This window comes from Ailuropoda melanoleuca, chromosome 16 (genome assembly GCF_002007445.2).
Source record: "Ailuropoda melanoleuca isolate Jingjing chromosome 16, ASM200744v2, whole genome shotgun sequence".
In the NCBI taxonomy this organism is placed as follows: Eukaryota; Metazoa; Chordata; class Mammalia; order Carnivora; family Ursidae; genus Ailuropoda; species Ailuropoda melanoleuca.
This window is the reverse complement of record NC_048233.1, coordinates 83,095,220-83,112,248: the sequence shown is the minus strand read 5'-3', so window position 1 is coordinate 83,112,248 and position 17,029 is coordinate 83,095,220. Positions and strand designations below refer to the sequence as shown.

The 17,029-nt window shown below is 56.5% G+C and overlaps 1 protein-coding gene across 3 annotated transcripts in view; it reads left to right on the top strand.

Annotated features, from left to right (window-relative positions):
- MACROD1 (mono-ADP ribosylhydrolase 1) overlaps positions 1 to 17,029 on the top strand; it is a 151,389-nt gene that overhangs the window by 2,806 nt on the left and 131,554 nt on the right. For all 3 annotated transcript variants that reach the window (XM_034646245.1, XM_034646244.1, XM_034646243.1), the window contains exons 2-3: positions 9,890 to 9,991; positions 10,521 to 10,637. In XM_034646245.1, the coding sequence (XP_034502136.1) occupies positions 9,890 to 9,991; positions 10,521 to 10,637 (219 nt within the window). The remainder of the gene's footprint in view (positions 1 to 9,889; positions 9,992 to 10,520; positions 10,638 to 17,029) is intronic.

The following is a 17,029-nucleotide window of genomic DNA, read 5'->3' as shown; positions in this document are numbered from 1 at the left end:
ATGGAGTCATGGAGTCTGGCTCACATTCAAGGGGAGGGAAGCTACCCTCCACCTTTGGAAGGGAAGAGGATCAGAGAATTTGGGGCGTGTTTTTAAAACTGCCACCCTGGGGAGCTGCCTTTGCTGGACTCTGCTTCTGATTGGGCTCTAAGCTTTGGTCCTTGAAGACCCCCACAGAATTTTCTTCCTTCTGTTCGGTTTACACTTTGAGCTGACTTAGGGTGTGCAGTGAAGTACGTTAAGTAGACAGACCTCAGGTGTACGTGTGGGCAGTATATTTACATAAACATCCAGTTGTGGTCAATAGGTTGCCAGCACCCCGGACGGTTCCTTTGAGTCCCTTTGCAGTCCGTACCTCTTACCGCTTCTCGAACTTCATATGAACAGAGGCATACAGTGTGTCTAGTCCCTTTTACTCACAGTTGTGTGGTTGATATGCATTATGGGGTGCACCAGCAGTTTGCTCTTTTTATGGCTGTGTAATGTTCCACGGTGTGGATGTACCACATTTTGTGTACTCATTCTCCTGTTGATGTTCATTTCCTTTTCCAGTTTGGGGCTGTTGGGAATAAAGCTGCTCTGATTATTCCCGTCCATGGCTTTGATGGGCATGGGCTCACCTTTCTCTTGGGGATAGACATAGGCTTCCAAATGCCTGTCTGTGCCTGGGATGATCCTCTCTCAAAGACTGGCACACAGTAACCAAACTCAAAAGAGCCTGACGTAAGTCAGAAGATTGATGTGCAGCTCGCGGTGGGAAATATAGTGGTGGGTCTGGAAAGTGTGCCTGGGAAGGTCCTCCTCTCCCTGTGGAAAAGCCACGTGGAAGCCAAATCATAGTGCTAGGTTTACTCGGCAGCATGTGTTCTCAGCTGGAGGGCTGGCTGAATGCTTTTGGAAGCGGATCCTGCTGCCCGGGGCAGGCTGGGCAAGCTTCTCTGCAAGGGGCGGACCTACCCACCAAGGATCCTCTTCCTTGGATGGCTGCTCAGTAGTTCTGTCCCGCTGCCCTGTTGAGTGCCTGCTCTGGGTTCTGGGTGCAGAATGCCTCAGCTCCTGGCCCAGTGAGTCCTCTGGACACATGACCGGATTCTGCCTTACTCTGGGCATTCCTTTTCTCCCTCTTAAGCTGACTGGCCACTCCTATAGACCCATTCTCCCTCTGGGGAAGTAAATACCACCAGGCTGGATCTTCCTGGCTAGGAGACAGTCAGTTCTTTGGGGAGATCTCCGTAGTGTCTGATTTTACTGGCCAGAGGATTATTTCTCTAGCTGTCTCAGTGGTGGGGAGCCTCATTATCCCCTCAGGTGGTGCCTTTTTATCACAAGACTGTGGAAACAGTCATACTCTAAAGGCAGTTGGGCCCGAGGGGATTTAAGGTTGGGCACTGGGGGGGCATCTAGGGGCTGTGTCACCACGGGGGGAGGCACAGACCCTCCTTCTGACCTGCAGTGGGGGCAGAGCTCTCTGCTAAGAAGAGGATGGGCATTGGTGCCGTCAGACATGGGCCAGCCCCAGCACCACTGCTTCTCTGCTCCCTGAGCCTCAGTTTCCTCATCTGTGAAACGGGATGAACAGCACCTGATTTGTAGGTTGTGCTGGGATCACATCAGAAACCATTTTATATATGGTGGTGTATAAAAGGCCTGTATGATGGGTCCCCAGTGACTTCCTTTCTTGTCACCCCTCGGGCCCCTCTCCTCTCTCTGCGCCTTTTTGGCCACAGCAACACCAGGCTTGTGTAAACTTGTCTCCCTATGGTCTCAAATGCTGGAGCCCGTGACCTGAATATCCTGAGCCGCATTTCCTCTCCCTGGTGCTATAAGCCAGGGCTCCTGTGTTCCAGCCTCCCTTCGCACTGGGCAGAGACGAGGACTCCTTTCAGCCCCCGTGGGGTTTCATGCAGAGCGGGTGGTTTCTCTGGTTTGATTACTGAATGGGGGGGAAACTTGCAGGCTCACCTGGGAACTGGGGGGGGGTCTCCTCCCACCTGCCTTCTGGGGAAGCAGCCTTGGCACGTCCCAGTGCGGGCGGAGGCAAGGGGGCCTAGGGAGAGCAGAAAAGCTCTGAGGTGCCTCATGCTCTGTCTCCCCGTGGCTTGGAGCACGGACTTCGACGAGACCCCGCTCTCAAGGGGACGGTGAGCCCAGGTGATTAATGCCCCTGCCGCTGTGTTCCCAGAGCCCCGCTGTTATCAGCCTTCCCCCCCTTCTCCAGAGGAAGAGCCTCCCTGTGTGCCCGCCTCCCTCACCTTTCTGAACACCGTCTAGCAAAGTGCCATAAAGACACTTCTTAAAACACATCATTGAATTCCCATTCGCCCAGTGCACTTTATGGTCCTGGCGCATCCCGCTTCCTCCAGCTCGGCTTTCATGCCCAGGAACTGATGAAAGCTTCGTCCAGGGTCAGGCCTCCCCATCAAAATTTACTGCAAACATCTTTTTACAACACCTGTCTCACTGAGCCGTGAAATACTCTTGCCTTTCCAAAAAAGAAAGAAAATTAAAACGTATGTTTTACATCTTTTATGAGAAAAATAAAACTCGCTTGTGCTTTAAGTCTGCATCTGTCCTTCTGGCAAAAGGAGGTAGAAAATGTTATAAATGTGTGGGGCCTATCTGACAGATGGAGCCGAGGTGATGAGGATGACCCTTGGTTCCTTGGAGCCAGGGAGAATCGTAATTGGCATCTCCTTCCCCGTAAATCAGAGACCCGTGCAGTGTGTAGCTCCTCAGGCTTCAGTCAGGCCGCTGCCTCGCTCTGGAGATGAGGACACGGCGCCCCACATGCTGGCTTCAAGAGGTGTGTGCCCAGGGATCATGAACTGGAAGGGACAGGCTGACAGATGTCCCCAAGGTCAGCGCCCAGTCAGCTGGTAGCAGAGCCAGGAGTTCTGGCTGTCTTCCTTCTCTGGGAAGTGGAGCCGTCTTTTGGACTTTGCTGGAGAGAGGGGGCTGTGCAAGCTGTGGGCCACTCAGAGGAGCCCTCGGATCCTGGGGAGACAGCGCAGGAGGGAGCCGTGAGCTGGGTCCTGTCCTGGCTTGCCTGTGTCCACGGCATACCTGTTTCTTCTGGAAGGCAAGGTGGTGACCTCTGCCGGATGGTGTCTGCTCGGGGACTCTAGCCATTTCCAGGCTCCCCAGACTAGTCCCATGGGGTGCCTGGGGCTTACCCCGCTGGAGGGACTCTGCACACAGGAGCCCTGTGGGGCTGGCCTGGGTACTGGCTAGGCCAGTCCCTGCAGCGTCTCGGCAGGCATGTTCACTCTCCAGCCCTGGGTTCATCTGGCTGGGAGAACCCACACTTGGGCGTGCCAAGGCGCCTTAGGGGACTTATCTTTGGTCTCAATTGTGCGAGATGACAAATACAGGCACCCAAATAATTAAAAAAGCTCCTCTGCCTACTTATGCCTCCAAGTTGCAAAAGAAAAGTCCTCTCCCCAATTTGGCCTTGTTTCGCTTGGCTGTCTGAGTCTTTGCTCTCAGGAAGGACCGTGGATCTGCTGTATATCTTGTACTTTGCTGCCTCTGGATACACTGACAGTCACTTCTCATTCACGGCAAGCCTGCCCAGTCCCTCTTCTAGAGATGAGAAAACTGAGGCTCAGAGAGGGCGAGTGCCCTGCCCATGAACGTGATGTCAGGAGCTCGTGAGCCCAAACCTCGTGGGACCAAGGAGCAAGAGGGATTGAAACCACAGCAGCCGCCTGGACCAGCACGTTCCTTCCAAAGGCTCCGTTCCTCAGATGGGAGACAAGCCGATGTGGCTGCCACAGCCTGGCTTCTGCTCTCGGGTCCACCCGTTCTAGATTTCTCTCCATTTCCTCACTCACATGCTCTCTCCTACCTCAGGGCTTCTGTGTGTGTTGTGTCCTGCACTTGGACGACTCTGTTCTCTTGGCAGACATGCCCCCAACATTCAAGGCTCAGCTCAACCATTCATCGATTCATCCCGCAGATGCCCGCGGATGCTCACACATGCCATGCGCTGGGCCAGATGGTGGGAAACCAACGTAAACACCACAGAGCCCCACGTGGCCAAGGTCAAGTGAGGAATAAAGCCTAGCCAGTAGGGGAGGGGCTGCTGTGGGAGTGGGGAAGGCCTGTAGAGGAAGGTCAGGCCGAGGGTAGGGCAGGTACAAAGGCCCTGAGGCAGGGAACACACCTGAAAGGGGACTAATGTGCGTGGACTGCAGAGCTGTAGGAGGCAGAGCCTAGTTTGTGGGGAGACAAGCAGTGGAGGAGGCGAGGGGGAGAGGCAAGGGTGTCACGTGGGCCTCGTGGGCCTCAGTAAGGGCTTGGACTTTGGGGGCGCCTGGGTGGCTCAGTTGGTGAAGTGTCTGCCTTCTGCTCAGGTCGTGATCCCAGGGTCCTGGGATCGAGCCCCATGTTGGGTTCCTGCTCAGCGGGGAGCCTGCTTCTCCCTCTCCCTCTGCTGTCCCCCAGCTTGTGCTCTCTCGCTCTGTCAAATAAATAAATAAAATCTTAAAAAAAAAAAAAAAAGGACTCGGACTTTGAACTGAGCTTTAAACAGAGAGAATTCTGCCCCTAAGATTCCTGGGCTGCTGAGTGAGGCACAGAAGATTGGGTGGACATGGGGAGTCCGCCGGGCATAGAAGCCTTCTAGGTGGTGCTGGGGAGTGATGATAGTGGCTTGGCCCCTGGCAGGGGTGAGCAGAGGGCTTGGTTTTGGGGGGATTGTGGGGATAAATCCAACAGCCTGCAGATGGATGGAACCGGGGGACTAAGAGAAAGGACCTCCCTCCCTGTTTTGGGGTCCTAGCAGAGTCTGGGGCTGTTCATTGAGAAAAGGAAGAATGAAGGAGAGAGAAACCGCATTTGTGGGGAAGGAGTCAGAAGTTCAGTTTTGCACAGGTCGAGTTTGGGGTCGAGACCAGGCCGTGGGCCTTGGTCCGATGCTCTGCAGGGAGCTGAGGGGCTGGAGGTGTAGCCCCGGACTGGACCAGACCGTCAGCTGAAAGAGGGTTTGGAATGTATGGGGCTGATGTGAAGACTAGGGGGAGGGTATAGATTAGGGAAAAGGGGAGGCAGTAAGGAGACAGGAGGGCCAGTGAGTGGGGTGAGATCCAGGAGAGGCGGGGTCCTGAGAGGGAAGAAGGGGTGGGGTGTGCTGAGTGCATAGGGGAGGACAGAAGGGCCACTACATGGGGCCACGTGGCCGGTGTGGCGTGTCTCTGACCTTGGCCTTTGTGGAGAGGTGGGGCAAGACTAGTGAGGGCTTGGGGGAGCTTGGGAGGGAGGAAGTGGGGGCAGTGGGGGAGGGAGACAGGAGGCCACAGCTGCGGGGTGCGGAGTGCCTGGTTGAGGGAGGCTTTATGACCTTGAGACATGAGAGGGTGTTTGAGGGCAGACAGGACAGTTGGTGGAGAAGGACCTGTAGGAGTGAGTCCTCCGGTGGAGAAGAACCTGTAGGAGTGAGTCCTCCGGAAAGTGAGCAGGCAGCCTGTGCCCAGGGAGGGAGGGCCAGGCATGGGCGGTGGCAGGGGTTCCCAGCCGGTGGGAGGAGGCAGCGTCTCGCTGGAAGACAAGTGGGGGAGGCTTGGGAAAGGGGAGAAGGGCAAGGGGGAGAACTCCCCAAGCAGCAGCTGGAGGTGCCTGGCAGATGGGGCCGCCAGGGGAGGGGATCAGGAATTCAGAGGGAGCCTTCTGTTTGGTGATGGGATTTTTCTCTGGAGATTTGCAGCCTCTGGGGGGCAGAGCCGAGAAGTTAGAGGTCCCTCCTCCAGCAAGCTGTCCCTCCGCCTCTCTGCTTGGTCAGGCCCTGGGACCTCCCCTTGCCTCCCACCTCCAGGCTTGGTGCCTGGCAGGTGCTCAGTAGATATGCTGACTGCTCTGCCTTCAGACTTCGGGGAGAGGCAGAGACTGGAAGGAGCCTGGCCTCCCCTCCATGGTCTCTGCTCTGTGGTACTGTCTGCCAGCAGCCGAGTGCTTTGCTGTGTACCCAACTAAGCCTGGTCTGCTTCTCATTTAGAGCCGGAGGGAGCTTTCTTTATCCCCCTCCCCGAGGGAGCTTTCTTTATCAACCCCCCCCCCGTTAGAGAAGAGGGTAGTCAAGGCTTGGGGAAGCACTCCAGCTCTTTCCAAATACCAACACCCTCCCCCAGCACACAAAGGAGCGCGTAAGTGGGAGCCCTTGGCCTGTGACTCAGATTGTGCAAGGGGTCACATGTCCAGTGGGGAAGGTAGCCTCTTGAGAAGGGGGAGCAGGGAGATGGGCTCTGAGCATCAGGACACACTAGTGACAGAGGGGGCCATCCACACTGGGTACATGGTAGGATAGCCTTGGCCTCTTAGAACGAAAATGGTGCTGCTTGGGGTGGGTAGTTTTTAATCTGTATCTGGTGAAAGTATTTTTTAAAGTTATTTATTTATTTATTTATTCATAATTTATTTGAGAGAGAGAGAGCATGGACATGGGAGGGGTTAGAGGGAAAGGGAGAAGCAGACTCCCTGCTGAGCAAGGAGCCTGGCTTGTTGCTTGATCCCCGGACTCCCGGGACTCCGGGATTATGACCTGAGCCGAAGGCAGACGCCCAACCGACTGAGCCACCCAGGCGCCCCTGTTTATTTTTAATGGGAGTATAGTTGACATACAATACTGATTTTAGGTGTATGACATAGTGATTTGACATATACATTCTAAAATGCTCGCCATGGAAAGGGTAGTCCCCATCTGTCACCACACATTGTTACTACAATGTGATTGTCTTCCCTGTGCTGCACTTCTCATCCCTGTGACTTACTTATCTTCTAACTGGAAGTTTGCACCTCTTAGTCCCCTTCACCTGTTGTGCCCATCCCCGCACCCCTTTGCCCTCCGGCAACTCCCAGTCCATCCTCAGAACAGGCTGTTCCTGTTTTGTTTTTTAGATTCTACATGGAGGCGAAATCATGTGGCATTTGTCCTTTTTTGTCCGACTTATTTCACTTAGCATAACATTTTCTAGCTCCATCCGTGTTGTGGCAAATGGCAAGATTTCATTCTTCTTTATGGCTCAGTAATATTTCCTCGTGCAATCTGCCATGTCTTCTTCATCCGTTCATCTCTTGGTGGCCACCGTGGTTGCTTCCATCTCCCGGCGATTGCAAATGATGCTTTAGTGAACATAGGAGTGCGTGGATCTTTTTGAATTAGTGCTTTCATTTTCTTTGGGTAAATACCCAGAAGTGGAATTACCGGATAATATGATATTTCTTTCTTTCTTTCTTTCTTTTTTAAGTAATCTCTACACCCATTGTGGGGCTTGAACTCACAACCCCGAGATAAAGGCCCCATGCTCCACCCGCTGAGCCAGCCAGGTGTCCCTGGTAGTTGTATTTTTAACTTTTTGGGGAACCTCCATACTGTTTTCCACAGGGGCAGCCCCGATTCACGTTCCAGCAGCGGTGCTCGAGGTTCCCTTGTCTCCACATCCTCGCCAACCCTTCTTATTTCTTGTCTTTTTGATAGTGGCCATTCTGACAGGTGTGAGATGGTATCTCACTGTGGCTTTGATTTGCATGTCCCTGATGATGAATGATGTTGGGCATCTTTTCATGTGTCTGTTGGCCATCCTGTTGTTTCCTTTGAAAAATGTCTATTCAGATCCTCTGCCCATTTTTTGTTTTAAAGATTTTATTTATTTATTCGACAGAGATAGAGACAGCCAGCGAGAGAGGGAACACAAGCAGGGGGAGTGGGAGAGGAAGAAGCAGGCTCACAGTGGAGGAGCCTGATGTGGGGGCTCGATCCCATAACGCTGGGATCACGCCCTGAGCCGAAGGCAGACGCCCAACTGCTGTGCCACCCAGGCGCCCCTGCCCATTTTTTAATTGGATTGTTGATGTTGAGTTGTATGAGTTTGGTAAAAGCATTTTTTTAAAAGATTTTATTTATCTATTTGAGAGAGAGAGCACGAGCAGGGGGAGGGGCAGAAGGAGAGGGAGAAGCAGACTCCCCGCTGAGTGGGGAGCCCGATGTGGGGCTTGATCCTAAGACTCCAGGATCATGACGTGAGCCGACGTCAGACGCTTAACTGACTGAGCCACCAGGTGCCTCCTGTGAAAGCATCTTTAATCTGATTCAGGTGCCCCTGGGATGAAGTCAGTCCCTAACAGATTTGGTGGCTCCACAGTGGGCCCCCTTCCTCACAGCGTCACACCCACCCTGTGCCTGCCCTCAACCCCACACCCTGAATTTCACTCATCCAGGACCTTGAACATACTGTTCAGATGGTGAAACGCCCTTCCCTGCCCTGGCTACCTCCCATTTCTCTTCCGAGTCTCACTGCAGCCCCTGGTGGGGGAGTTCCTGCTGCCTCCCCGCCCCCCCCGCACCCCCCCAGCATCTGTCTGAGGAGCTTGGCTGGCTTGACTGATTGTGGAACGCCCGCTCAGCCTCCGTCTCCTCTGCTGGATTGTAGGTTCCCCAAGGGCAAGGACCACGTCTGCCTTAGTGAGTCTTATGCAGGACTTGCGTGTTGTAGGCGTTTGTGCAAGAGGGTGGGAAGCGGCTGCCAGAAAGTGTAATTCTGGCTTGAGCCACAGTTGAAGCAGATTTGGGGTGCTATGAGCCTTTTATAATCATCCCAACCAGAATACTGGGCTGGACTGTGAGCCGGGCCCTTTCCCTGCTCCTCGTGTATCCTTGGGGGACAGAGGCTTTGGGTGGACTGGCTTCTGCAGGGCACAGGGCATGTGTGGAGGACCCACCTGTCTCTTGAACACCTGTGGTTTGAGGCCTTTTCCACAGCAGGCTCCAGGAAGCAAACCCTTCCTCTCCCATCACGTCCCCTAATTGCCCCCCTCCCCCCACCTCTGCACATTTTCTGATGCTTTTCGAGTTCCTTGAGTGTGGCCTTTGCTGTTTGTTACCCACCCCCCAACGAGTGGTCAGTGAGGTCCGCTCCATCTGGGGAGCGTGTGGTCTAGGGGAGCAAGGCCGGGCTGAGAGCCTGGGCGCCTGGTGGCCTCGGGCCGGCAGAGGGAGCCTGTGAGCCAGAAGCCTGGACTGTCGTGCTTGTGGGAAGCCTTGGAAGGGGCCTCCGTGCCACCCAAAGGGAAGACCAGGCCCAGGGAGCAGGGCCAGAGCAGGGAGACCAGGCGGGGTGGACCCAGAGTCTGTGAGCAAATGGGGGGGCTTGGCTCCCCACTCACCAGCTGTGTGACCATCCATTTCCTCATCCGTAAGATGGGAACAATTCTCGCTGCTCCCTGGGTGCACACCGGGAGAAGCCAGCCGGGCATCTGTCTGTGGGGAACTCTGCCACTGCCGGGAGGGGGGGTTGCGCAGGGGGGAGGGGAGGGTGGCTGCGAACAGGCACCAGATTTGCTTGGCTCTCTGGCTATTTGAAGATGTTTGTCCTCTCCCCCGTGTTCTGCTGCCTACAAATAACCATGGTGATAAGGTCACCCACTGAGGATGGAACCGATAAGATAACTCGTCCAGTGCCACCAACCTGCTTTCCTTATATGCATTGAGTAAGCGTGAAATTATTCCACAAGGGGCCTCTTAATCCCCACTCTATACATGAAGAAGTCAGGGGCCCAGAGGTGTGGACATAGCCAGAAAGTGGTAGAGTTGAGTTCTAAACTCAGGTCTGGGGTACCTGAGAGATGCCCTCTGTCTCCCTGGGCCTCAGTTCCCCTCCTGAACGACGACGGCCAGACAGGAGTGTCTAGGGGCCTCCCGGCTCTAACACCAACCCCCCCGCCCCCGCCCAATATGCCTGTGGGAAGGGTGGACGTGGAGGGCTGGCTTGCATCCTTGGACGAGGTGAGAGTCCCGGTGAGGAGGGGAGAGATACAGGGGGTGGGGGAAGCCCCCGGACCGCTCTTCTCCCTGCCTGCCTTGACGCTCCTTCCTGCCTGCCCCACCCCACCCCTGTAGCGTTTCTGAAGGGCCTGAGTGACAAGCAGCGGGAGGAACATTACTTCTGCAAGGACTTCATCAGGCTGAAGAAGATCCCGACCTGGAAAGAGACGGCGAAAGGTAGGCCGTGCACCAGGGAGGGGCAGCTGGCAATTTGGTGGGTGGCCCCTTCAGACTCATGTCATGGGAGTGTCATACCAACCAGTCCAGGAAGAATGGCAGCAGCATTCAGGGGGTGCTTGCTGTGTGGGGGGCACTTTAATTACGAACCCAGTCTGAGGAGGGTTCAGTTCTTATCCCCATTGTACTGTTGGGAAACTGAGCCCCAGAGTCACGACCGCACGGTTGTGGGGAGCCCTGCGCATTGCCGGCCTGGCAACTCATCACCCGGGGCAAGTCACCACCTGCCTAGGCCTCAGTTTCCATGTCTGTAAAATGGGGATGGATAACTTTAATGCTGTACCTGTGCTTAAGCTGGGGAAGATTCAAGGGCCCACGTGCGTGCCTCGAGAGAGAGGCGCTCAATCATTGTGGACGGCTGGTGCCCGCGTCACCAGTCCCCTGCCTCTGGAGGTGGAGGGGGTTGATGGAGGCACTCTGTAGTGAGGGCCCCTCTCTGACCCCCACCCCTTGGCCTCTGCTTGTCCAGGGGTGACCACGAAGGTGGAGGAGCCAAAGTACAAGAAGGATAAGCAGCTCAACGAGAAGGTCTCCCTGTTCCGAGGCGATATCACCAAGCTGGAGGTGGACGCCATCGTCAACGCCGGTGAGTGGGGGCTTCTGGCCGGCCGGAGCCAGAGACCTGGGTGGCCGCCTCGTCACCTTTGCTCCAGTCTGCTGTGCCAGGCATGGGTGGACGCCACCTGGCTCCAGTGAGGCTCGGGCGGCCGGATGAGGATGGCTTGCTGGCGCCATGGGAGCCCAGTGTGTTGGCTGCGCGACTCCTTTCCCTTGAAACCCTGACCTGCCGTGTCGGGGGCGCCTTGGCCGAGCTGCCTTGCAGTTCTGAGACCCATTAGCGGCCGGGAAGGGAGAGAGCTTGGCTGGAATTGCGCCGGGTGGCCCTGCCAGGAAGGCGGAGGCCAGAACGGGGTGGTCTGACCTCAGGGGCTGCAGACGCCCCACCACTGCTCTCCTTCCTCTGTGTCCTGCCTGCTCTGCCCACCTGCAGACCTGGAGCAGGCCAGGGAGTTTGTCAAGGGGAAGGGGGCAGAGGCCCCTGTGCCCTGGGCTCAGCTTCCTGCTGTGGCTCTAGCAGGCTTGTCAGTTTATTGTGCTGAGTGGAGGAGCCTCCTGCTTGTCTCTCCTCCCGGGGGCGGGACGGAGGTGGTTGCTCTCCTCCGAGGCTGTGGTTGTCTGGCCAAGGTCAGGCGTGGGGTGTCAAGGGCAGTCAAGTCCACCTGGTACACAGGCGGTTTGTGGGACAAGGACCCGTGGGGGCTGAATCCCAGCCCTTGTTCGCCTGCTTACCAAACTTCACGGGGAGGAGGAGCTTCCTTAGAGAAACTTTTGGAGACGTGGGCAGAGCCTCTTATCCTGGGAAACCTTGCTGCGTGGCCACCTCCCCACCTGTCCAGTCTCAGGCTCCCCCCCACCTTTCCCTGAGCATCTCAGATCTCCTCCACCTTGCCCCTGGGCTTGCAGCCATTGTGTCTGACTCCTGTGCTGGCTAGGGGCTGGTGTTGGTGTCCTTGTCATTGTTGAGTGCCCCTGGCACGTGGCTGAGCTGGTGTTCATGATAAGGGGCTGGGCTTATGGGACCTGGGGAGAGGGAGCCCCTCGGCCTGCTCCAGGCCTGCTTGTCGTGATTTGGGTTGCGTTTCTGCCTGTGGCATTGCTCTGTGCATCTCTCTGCCTGTTTGTGTGGTCACACAGGTGTTCCCTTTCCCCCACATTGCCCGTCTCGGCGCACAGGTGACCAGTGACACAAAGGCAGGAATTCCGACTTAGGGCAGAGGGAGCTCGGTCCCCTTTGGGTTTCTGCTGGTGCTTCTGCTATGTTTCTCTTGGGGCCACTAGGACAGGGTAGGGGGCTGCCAGCAGGCCTGCGTGTCCGTCTGGGGAGATGTGGGGTTAAGACAAGACCCGCTGGGTTGGCAGATGTCATAATGACTTGGAGGAGAAGGGTCTTCTTGCTGCCTGGCCCCAGGAGGGGCCAGTCTGGGGTGGAAGGATGAAGCCTTGGAGCCGTGGCTGAGGAATCCGTCCAGCAGGCCTGTGGGGCTGCCCTGCCGCGTGCCTGTGGCCCAGTCCGTCATGGGCGGGGGTATGAGAGGATCCCCTGCCGGTACTCTTCTTGATGAGCTGCTAAGTGGCCAGCGGGAGAAGTGGAGCATCTTATCAGCTCCTTCCCAGCAGGGTGGGTAGTTAACAGGCCAGGAGAGAGGGGTGGAGACCCAGGGAGGGTGTTGGTGCGATGCAGTTGGAGCAGGGCGGGGGCTCCGGAGGCTGCCTGTGGGGCTGTGGGCCTGATTCATTGCTTTTCTGAAGCGTCCTTGAGCCTGGCCAGACTCCTGAGTGCGGTGCCTGTCAGCCCCTCTCGCTCTCAGAAGAGCACTTTGGTCCTGGCTGCGTTCGGCGGCACTGGGTTGGGGGTGGGAGCATTCGCTGCATCTGTCTGGGGACTCCTTCTCTCGGCGTACGTGCCTGGGCTCCCGTCTGCCCTTCCGCAGGATGTGGGTGGTAGAAAACCCCCCCACTGGGTTGTGGGGGGCAAGAGGCGCCTCAGCTCGTGAAAGGTGATGCTCATGCAGGCCCTGGCATGAACCAAGGCCTCACCCCCTGTCTCTGTCGTTGGCGCTAGAACCGATGCCCCCCCTATCATCACTCTGGGTGTCAACCCAGTCCCAGGAATGCCGAGGGATGCCGGGCACCTCCCACAGAGGAGCAGTTTTCATCGCTCCCTGCTTGCCTCAGTTTACCCAGCACTTCCTGGTGTGTTTTCCTGGGATCTCCCTTTTCTCCAGAGTCTCACAGCAGGGAGGACCCAGACCCTGCGTGGAACCCCAGGGAATGGCGGAGGCAGGCCCCGGTCATTGGGCTCGCACACAGAGCCGGCTTCCCCTCTGGGTCCTCCCTGCAGACCTTTTCCCGGTACCAGTGTTCCGGCGGCCTTGTCACTGGTCAGACCCCAGGGGTGTTTGGTGATCTTGGCCTGGAGCCCCACACTCGGGGTCCTCCGGCCTCCTCCTTGCCACCCCCCCCAAGGCCTTGGTTCAGCCCCCGCCTGCTGCCCACCAGGGGGCAGCAGAGATCGCGGTTTTCGCGCCCGGTGGCGCCCATAAATCAGCCTGTTTATTAGCAGAATAAAAGTCGCGGCAACGTGGGGCTTTTCGGGGCTGCATAAATCTGGTCTGTGCCTCGTGAAACCCATATGTGCTTAATTCATATGTAAAGTTTCAAGCAGGAAGAGAATACGTGTCCATTAAATTCTATTTGACTTGATTATAATCATTAGCCATGAATAATTGCTTCTCAGCGCCGACCGTGGAGCCACCACAATGGGGAAAAGGAGCGAGCAATTATAGCGGGGTGGGAATTTTTAAATTTTTATTTTTGAAGCGAAGGGCAATGTTGGTCCCGTGGGGAGCGGTGCGGGTAGGACTGGGCTGGGGACTTGAGGTCAGCTTTGGACTTCCTGGATTTTGTGTGTGTGTGGGTGGGTGGGTGGGTGTCTTTTTTTGTCCCTATTGGCCAGATGGGGGCAGGCACAGGGAAGGTGCCATTGCTGTCTGGGCCTCTCTCCAGCTGCAGGGACTGTGGTGGTGGGGAGCTGGGAGGGACCTGTGAAGGAAAAGAGGGGTTGGGATCCCTAGAACTCCCACCATCCTGCAGAGCTGTGGGCTTGGGGTGTCTCCGGCCTGGCTGCAGGCTCCCTTCCCACCCACTCAGACCCTGGGGGATTGTTGGGGATGGCAGGGGCCAGGTGCCCCCCGTGCCTGCCCACTTCCTTCCCTCCCCACGGAGCCACTCTGCCCATGGCCTCTCTCAGGACTTTGGGAAATCAGACTGTTTACCAACCGGTCCTCTGGCTTTTGAAGTCCAGGCCTGCTTTTTACCCTACTCTGTTGGTATTTGAGACATGATTGGAGCGTGTGTGTACTATGTGTGGTGTCTGTGATGGTGGGTGTGTGTGGGATGTGAGATATGTGTGTGTGTGTGTGTGTGTTGTGATGAGAAGTATGTTGTGTAGTACGTGGCGGGGCGCTGGGGCAGAGAGTCCAGTGGGGCAATGCCGGGCAGGTGGGTGCCAGGGCTGGAGGTCACAGGGGCAGGACCAACCCCCCCCCCACGCACCCGGGCTCAGCGCAGGCAATCCCGGGCCCTCCTTGGCTGTGTTTTTACGGGCTGCTGCCGAGGCTGCTTGCTCGGGCAGTACCCAGAGAGTCTCAGGCTCCCGCCATCTGGTAGCCGGCCATGGCTTCTACCCACGGGGGCACGCTGCATCCATCTTAATTAAATTGGGCTGCCATGCTGGCAAGATAAACCAGGGAGCCCCCTGCAGGCCCCCGTTCTGGAGCAGGAGATTCTCAGGGGCAGTGCCTGCTGCTCCAGGTTGGCCTACGATGCCCCAGGCGATGTCGGGGGAGAGCTGTGCCTGGCATCTCCTCCAGAGAAAGCTCAGATCTGGGGGTCTCCACCCTGGGGAGGGGGGTGCCTCAGCTTGTGGAATGCTTCCATCTGCTCATTGCCGTTGGGGGGGATGACCTTGACTGGGCCACTTCCTTGCCCTTGAGGTACCCAGCTCACCAGACCTATGCCTGTGGGTTCCGAGTTTTCAGTAGACAGCTGAGTCCCGGGCAGGGAATGTCCCAGCACAAAGAAAGACCCCCATTCTTGGCCAGCCCCGGGGTCCGGCTGCCAGCTTTGGCCTTCAGGGCATAACGGGACAGAGCAGGGATGAATGTGATGCTTTGTGCCGACAGAAGGAATCTTTCACTTCAAAGCCATCCCAGGCCAGTGAGTCAGGGCCGTGGGCACAGAGGCCAGGAGCGATTGGAATCCCAGCATTCCTGCTGGTGGCACAGTGGCCTCTGGCCAGGCAGCTCCAAGCCTCTGTTTGCTCATCTGAAAAATGGACCATCCTTGGCCCCACCCCGGCTGGGCATGAGGAGGACACAAGTTCAGGCCCACCCAGTGCCAGGCAGGGCCTGGCACAGAGCGAGCCCCTAGTACATCGTTATCGGGAAGTCAAGAGCAAGAGCAGCTAAGTAGAATATAATGTGACAAAGCCCTGGGAGCGAGGTCTGAACAAAGTGCCACGTGACGCCGCAGGGACCAATTAATTCTGCCAGGAGGTGGCAGGAGGCAAGGCAGGTCAGTGAGGCCTTTGAGGGGCCTAGGCATGCGGGCCGGGACGTGCAGAACGGGTGGGAGCCCATGTTTCACTGCGACAAGCTGGCCTCACTGGGAGTTTTTAAGCTGCTTATTTATTTAAAATAAGGCATGAAGTGGCACTCTGTTTCCTTAAGTCTTGGATCTTTGATTTGTGAAAATCTGCCAGCCACTTATGGCCCCCTCCTCCTCGTGAGCCAGCCACGTCCTCGCTTCATCCCTTCCTCCACTGCCTCGGGGCCGAGGAGCCCAGCCCCAGCCAACCCTGGACCACCGCTCTGAGTCATGATTTAGAGACCGCCTTGATGGACTAGCAAGCAGGAGGGGCTGAGGGACGCTGGCTGCCTTGTGGGAAGTGATCTGACGCTAAACTGTCGCGGTAAATCGCTTTATCTGTCACTTCAGATTCAAATGTGTTTGGTGAGGCTTGCCGGCTGCCTCCGACGGCAGCAACCCCTCTGCAATGGGCAGGGAGGGCGGGTGCGGGATAGCCTGCGGGGAGCCGGGCTCTCGCTGGGCCCTGGGGCCCCTGGGGGCACACGGGCGAGGACCCAGCACTCCCTCAGCGCCCACCCTGTGGCACTGACCTTGAGGCATCCTTCAGGCAGGCGGGACTGTGATCCCCATTCTCAGTGATCAGACCAAGACAGGTGACTGAGTCGGAATTTGAGCTTGTACGTGGCCTTTCCTTCATTCAGCAGACTGTGTGGCGGGCCTGTTTTGCACCAGGCATTGGGGTAGGCCCTGGGCTACAAAAGACACGCTCTCGAATCCCAAATGTGAGGTGAGACCCCTGAATGGGAAGGGATAGCAAAGTATGTGAGGGCGGTGAGTCCTGCCTGCAGGGCGGGGAGACAGTCAGGAAGGCTGCCTGGAGGAGGCAAAGTGGAGGCAGTGCTTGTGCTGAGAAGGGAGCGCAGACTCTCTCTACAATAAATGAATAAATCTTAAAAAAAAAAAAAAAAGGGTGGGCTCCTGGATGGCTCAGTCAGTTGGCCGGCCAGCTCTTGATTTCAGCTAAAGTTATGATCTCGGGGGCCCTAGCCGGGCTCTGTACTCAGCGGGGAGTCTGCTTGAGATCCTCTCTCTTTCTCTCCCTCTGCCCCTCCCCTGCTCAAGTGCACACTTTCTATGTCAAATAAATAAATAAATCTTCAAAAAAAAAAAGAGGGGGGCACTCAGAAGTTGGAGGAAGGCATTCCAGGGGCAGAGGGGGAGAGCCCTGGTAGGAAGGGGTGAGGCAGGGTCAGGGGGGACACTTGGGGAAGCTTTGAAGGGCTTGGAATGAGCCACGACCAGTCCTGAGCGAGGGTCTCCCTCCAGATCTAGGCTGTATGCACATCCCACGCCACCTCTCCTGGCCTCCTGGTGTTATATTAACCCACAGTGTCAGTAGGGGAAACTGAGGCTCAGAGATGTGAAGTAACTTGCTTAATGCCATACAGCTAACCAGTAGTGGTGCTGGAAGGGGACATTTGCCAGACCCTAGAGGTTCCAGGAAATCCTTGTATTTTTTTTTAAAGATTTTATTTATTTATTTGCGAGAGAGAGAGACAGAGAGAGCATGAGCAGGGGGGAGAGGGAGAAGCAGGTGCCCGATGTGGGGCTCGATCCCAGGACCCTGAGATCATGACCTGAGCCGAAGGCAGATGCTTAACTGGCTGAGCCACACGCAGGCACCCTGGAAATCCTTGTATTTTTGAGGGTGGGTGGAAATACCTCGCCTTTGTTCCTTTTTCTTTTTTGGTCAAAGAGTAGGTATGCTGTCATCTGCTCTCCCTGCAGGGAAGCTGAGAAGTGGGGTGGGTGCTTGGCACAGGGGGT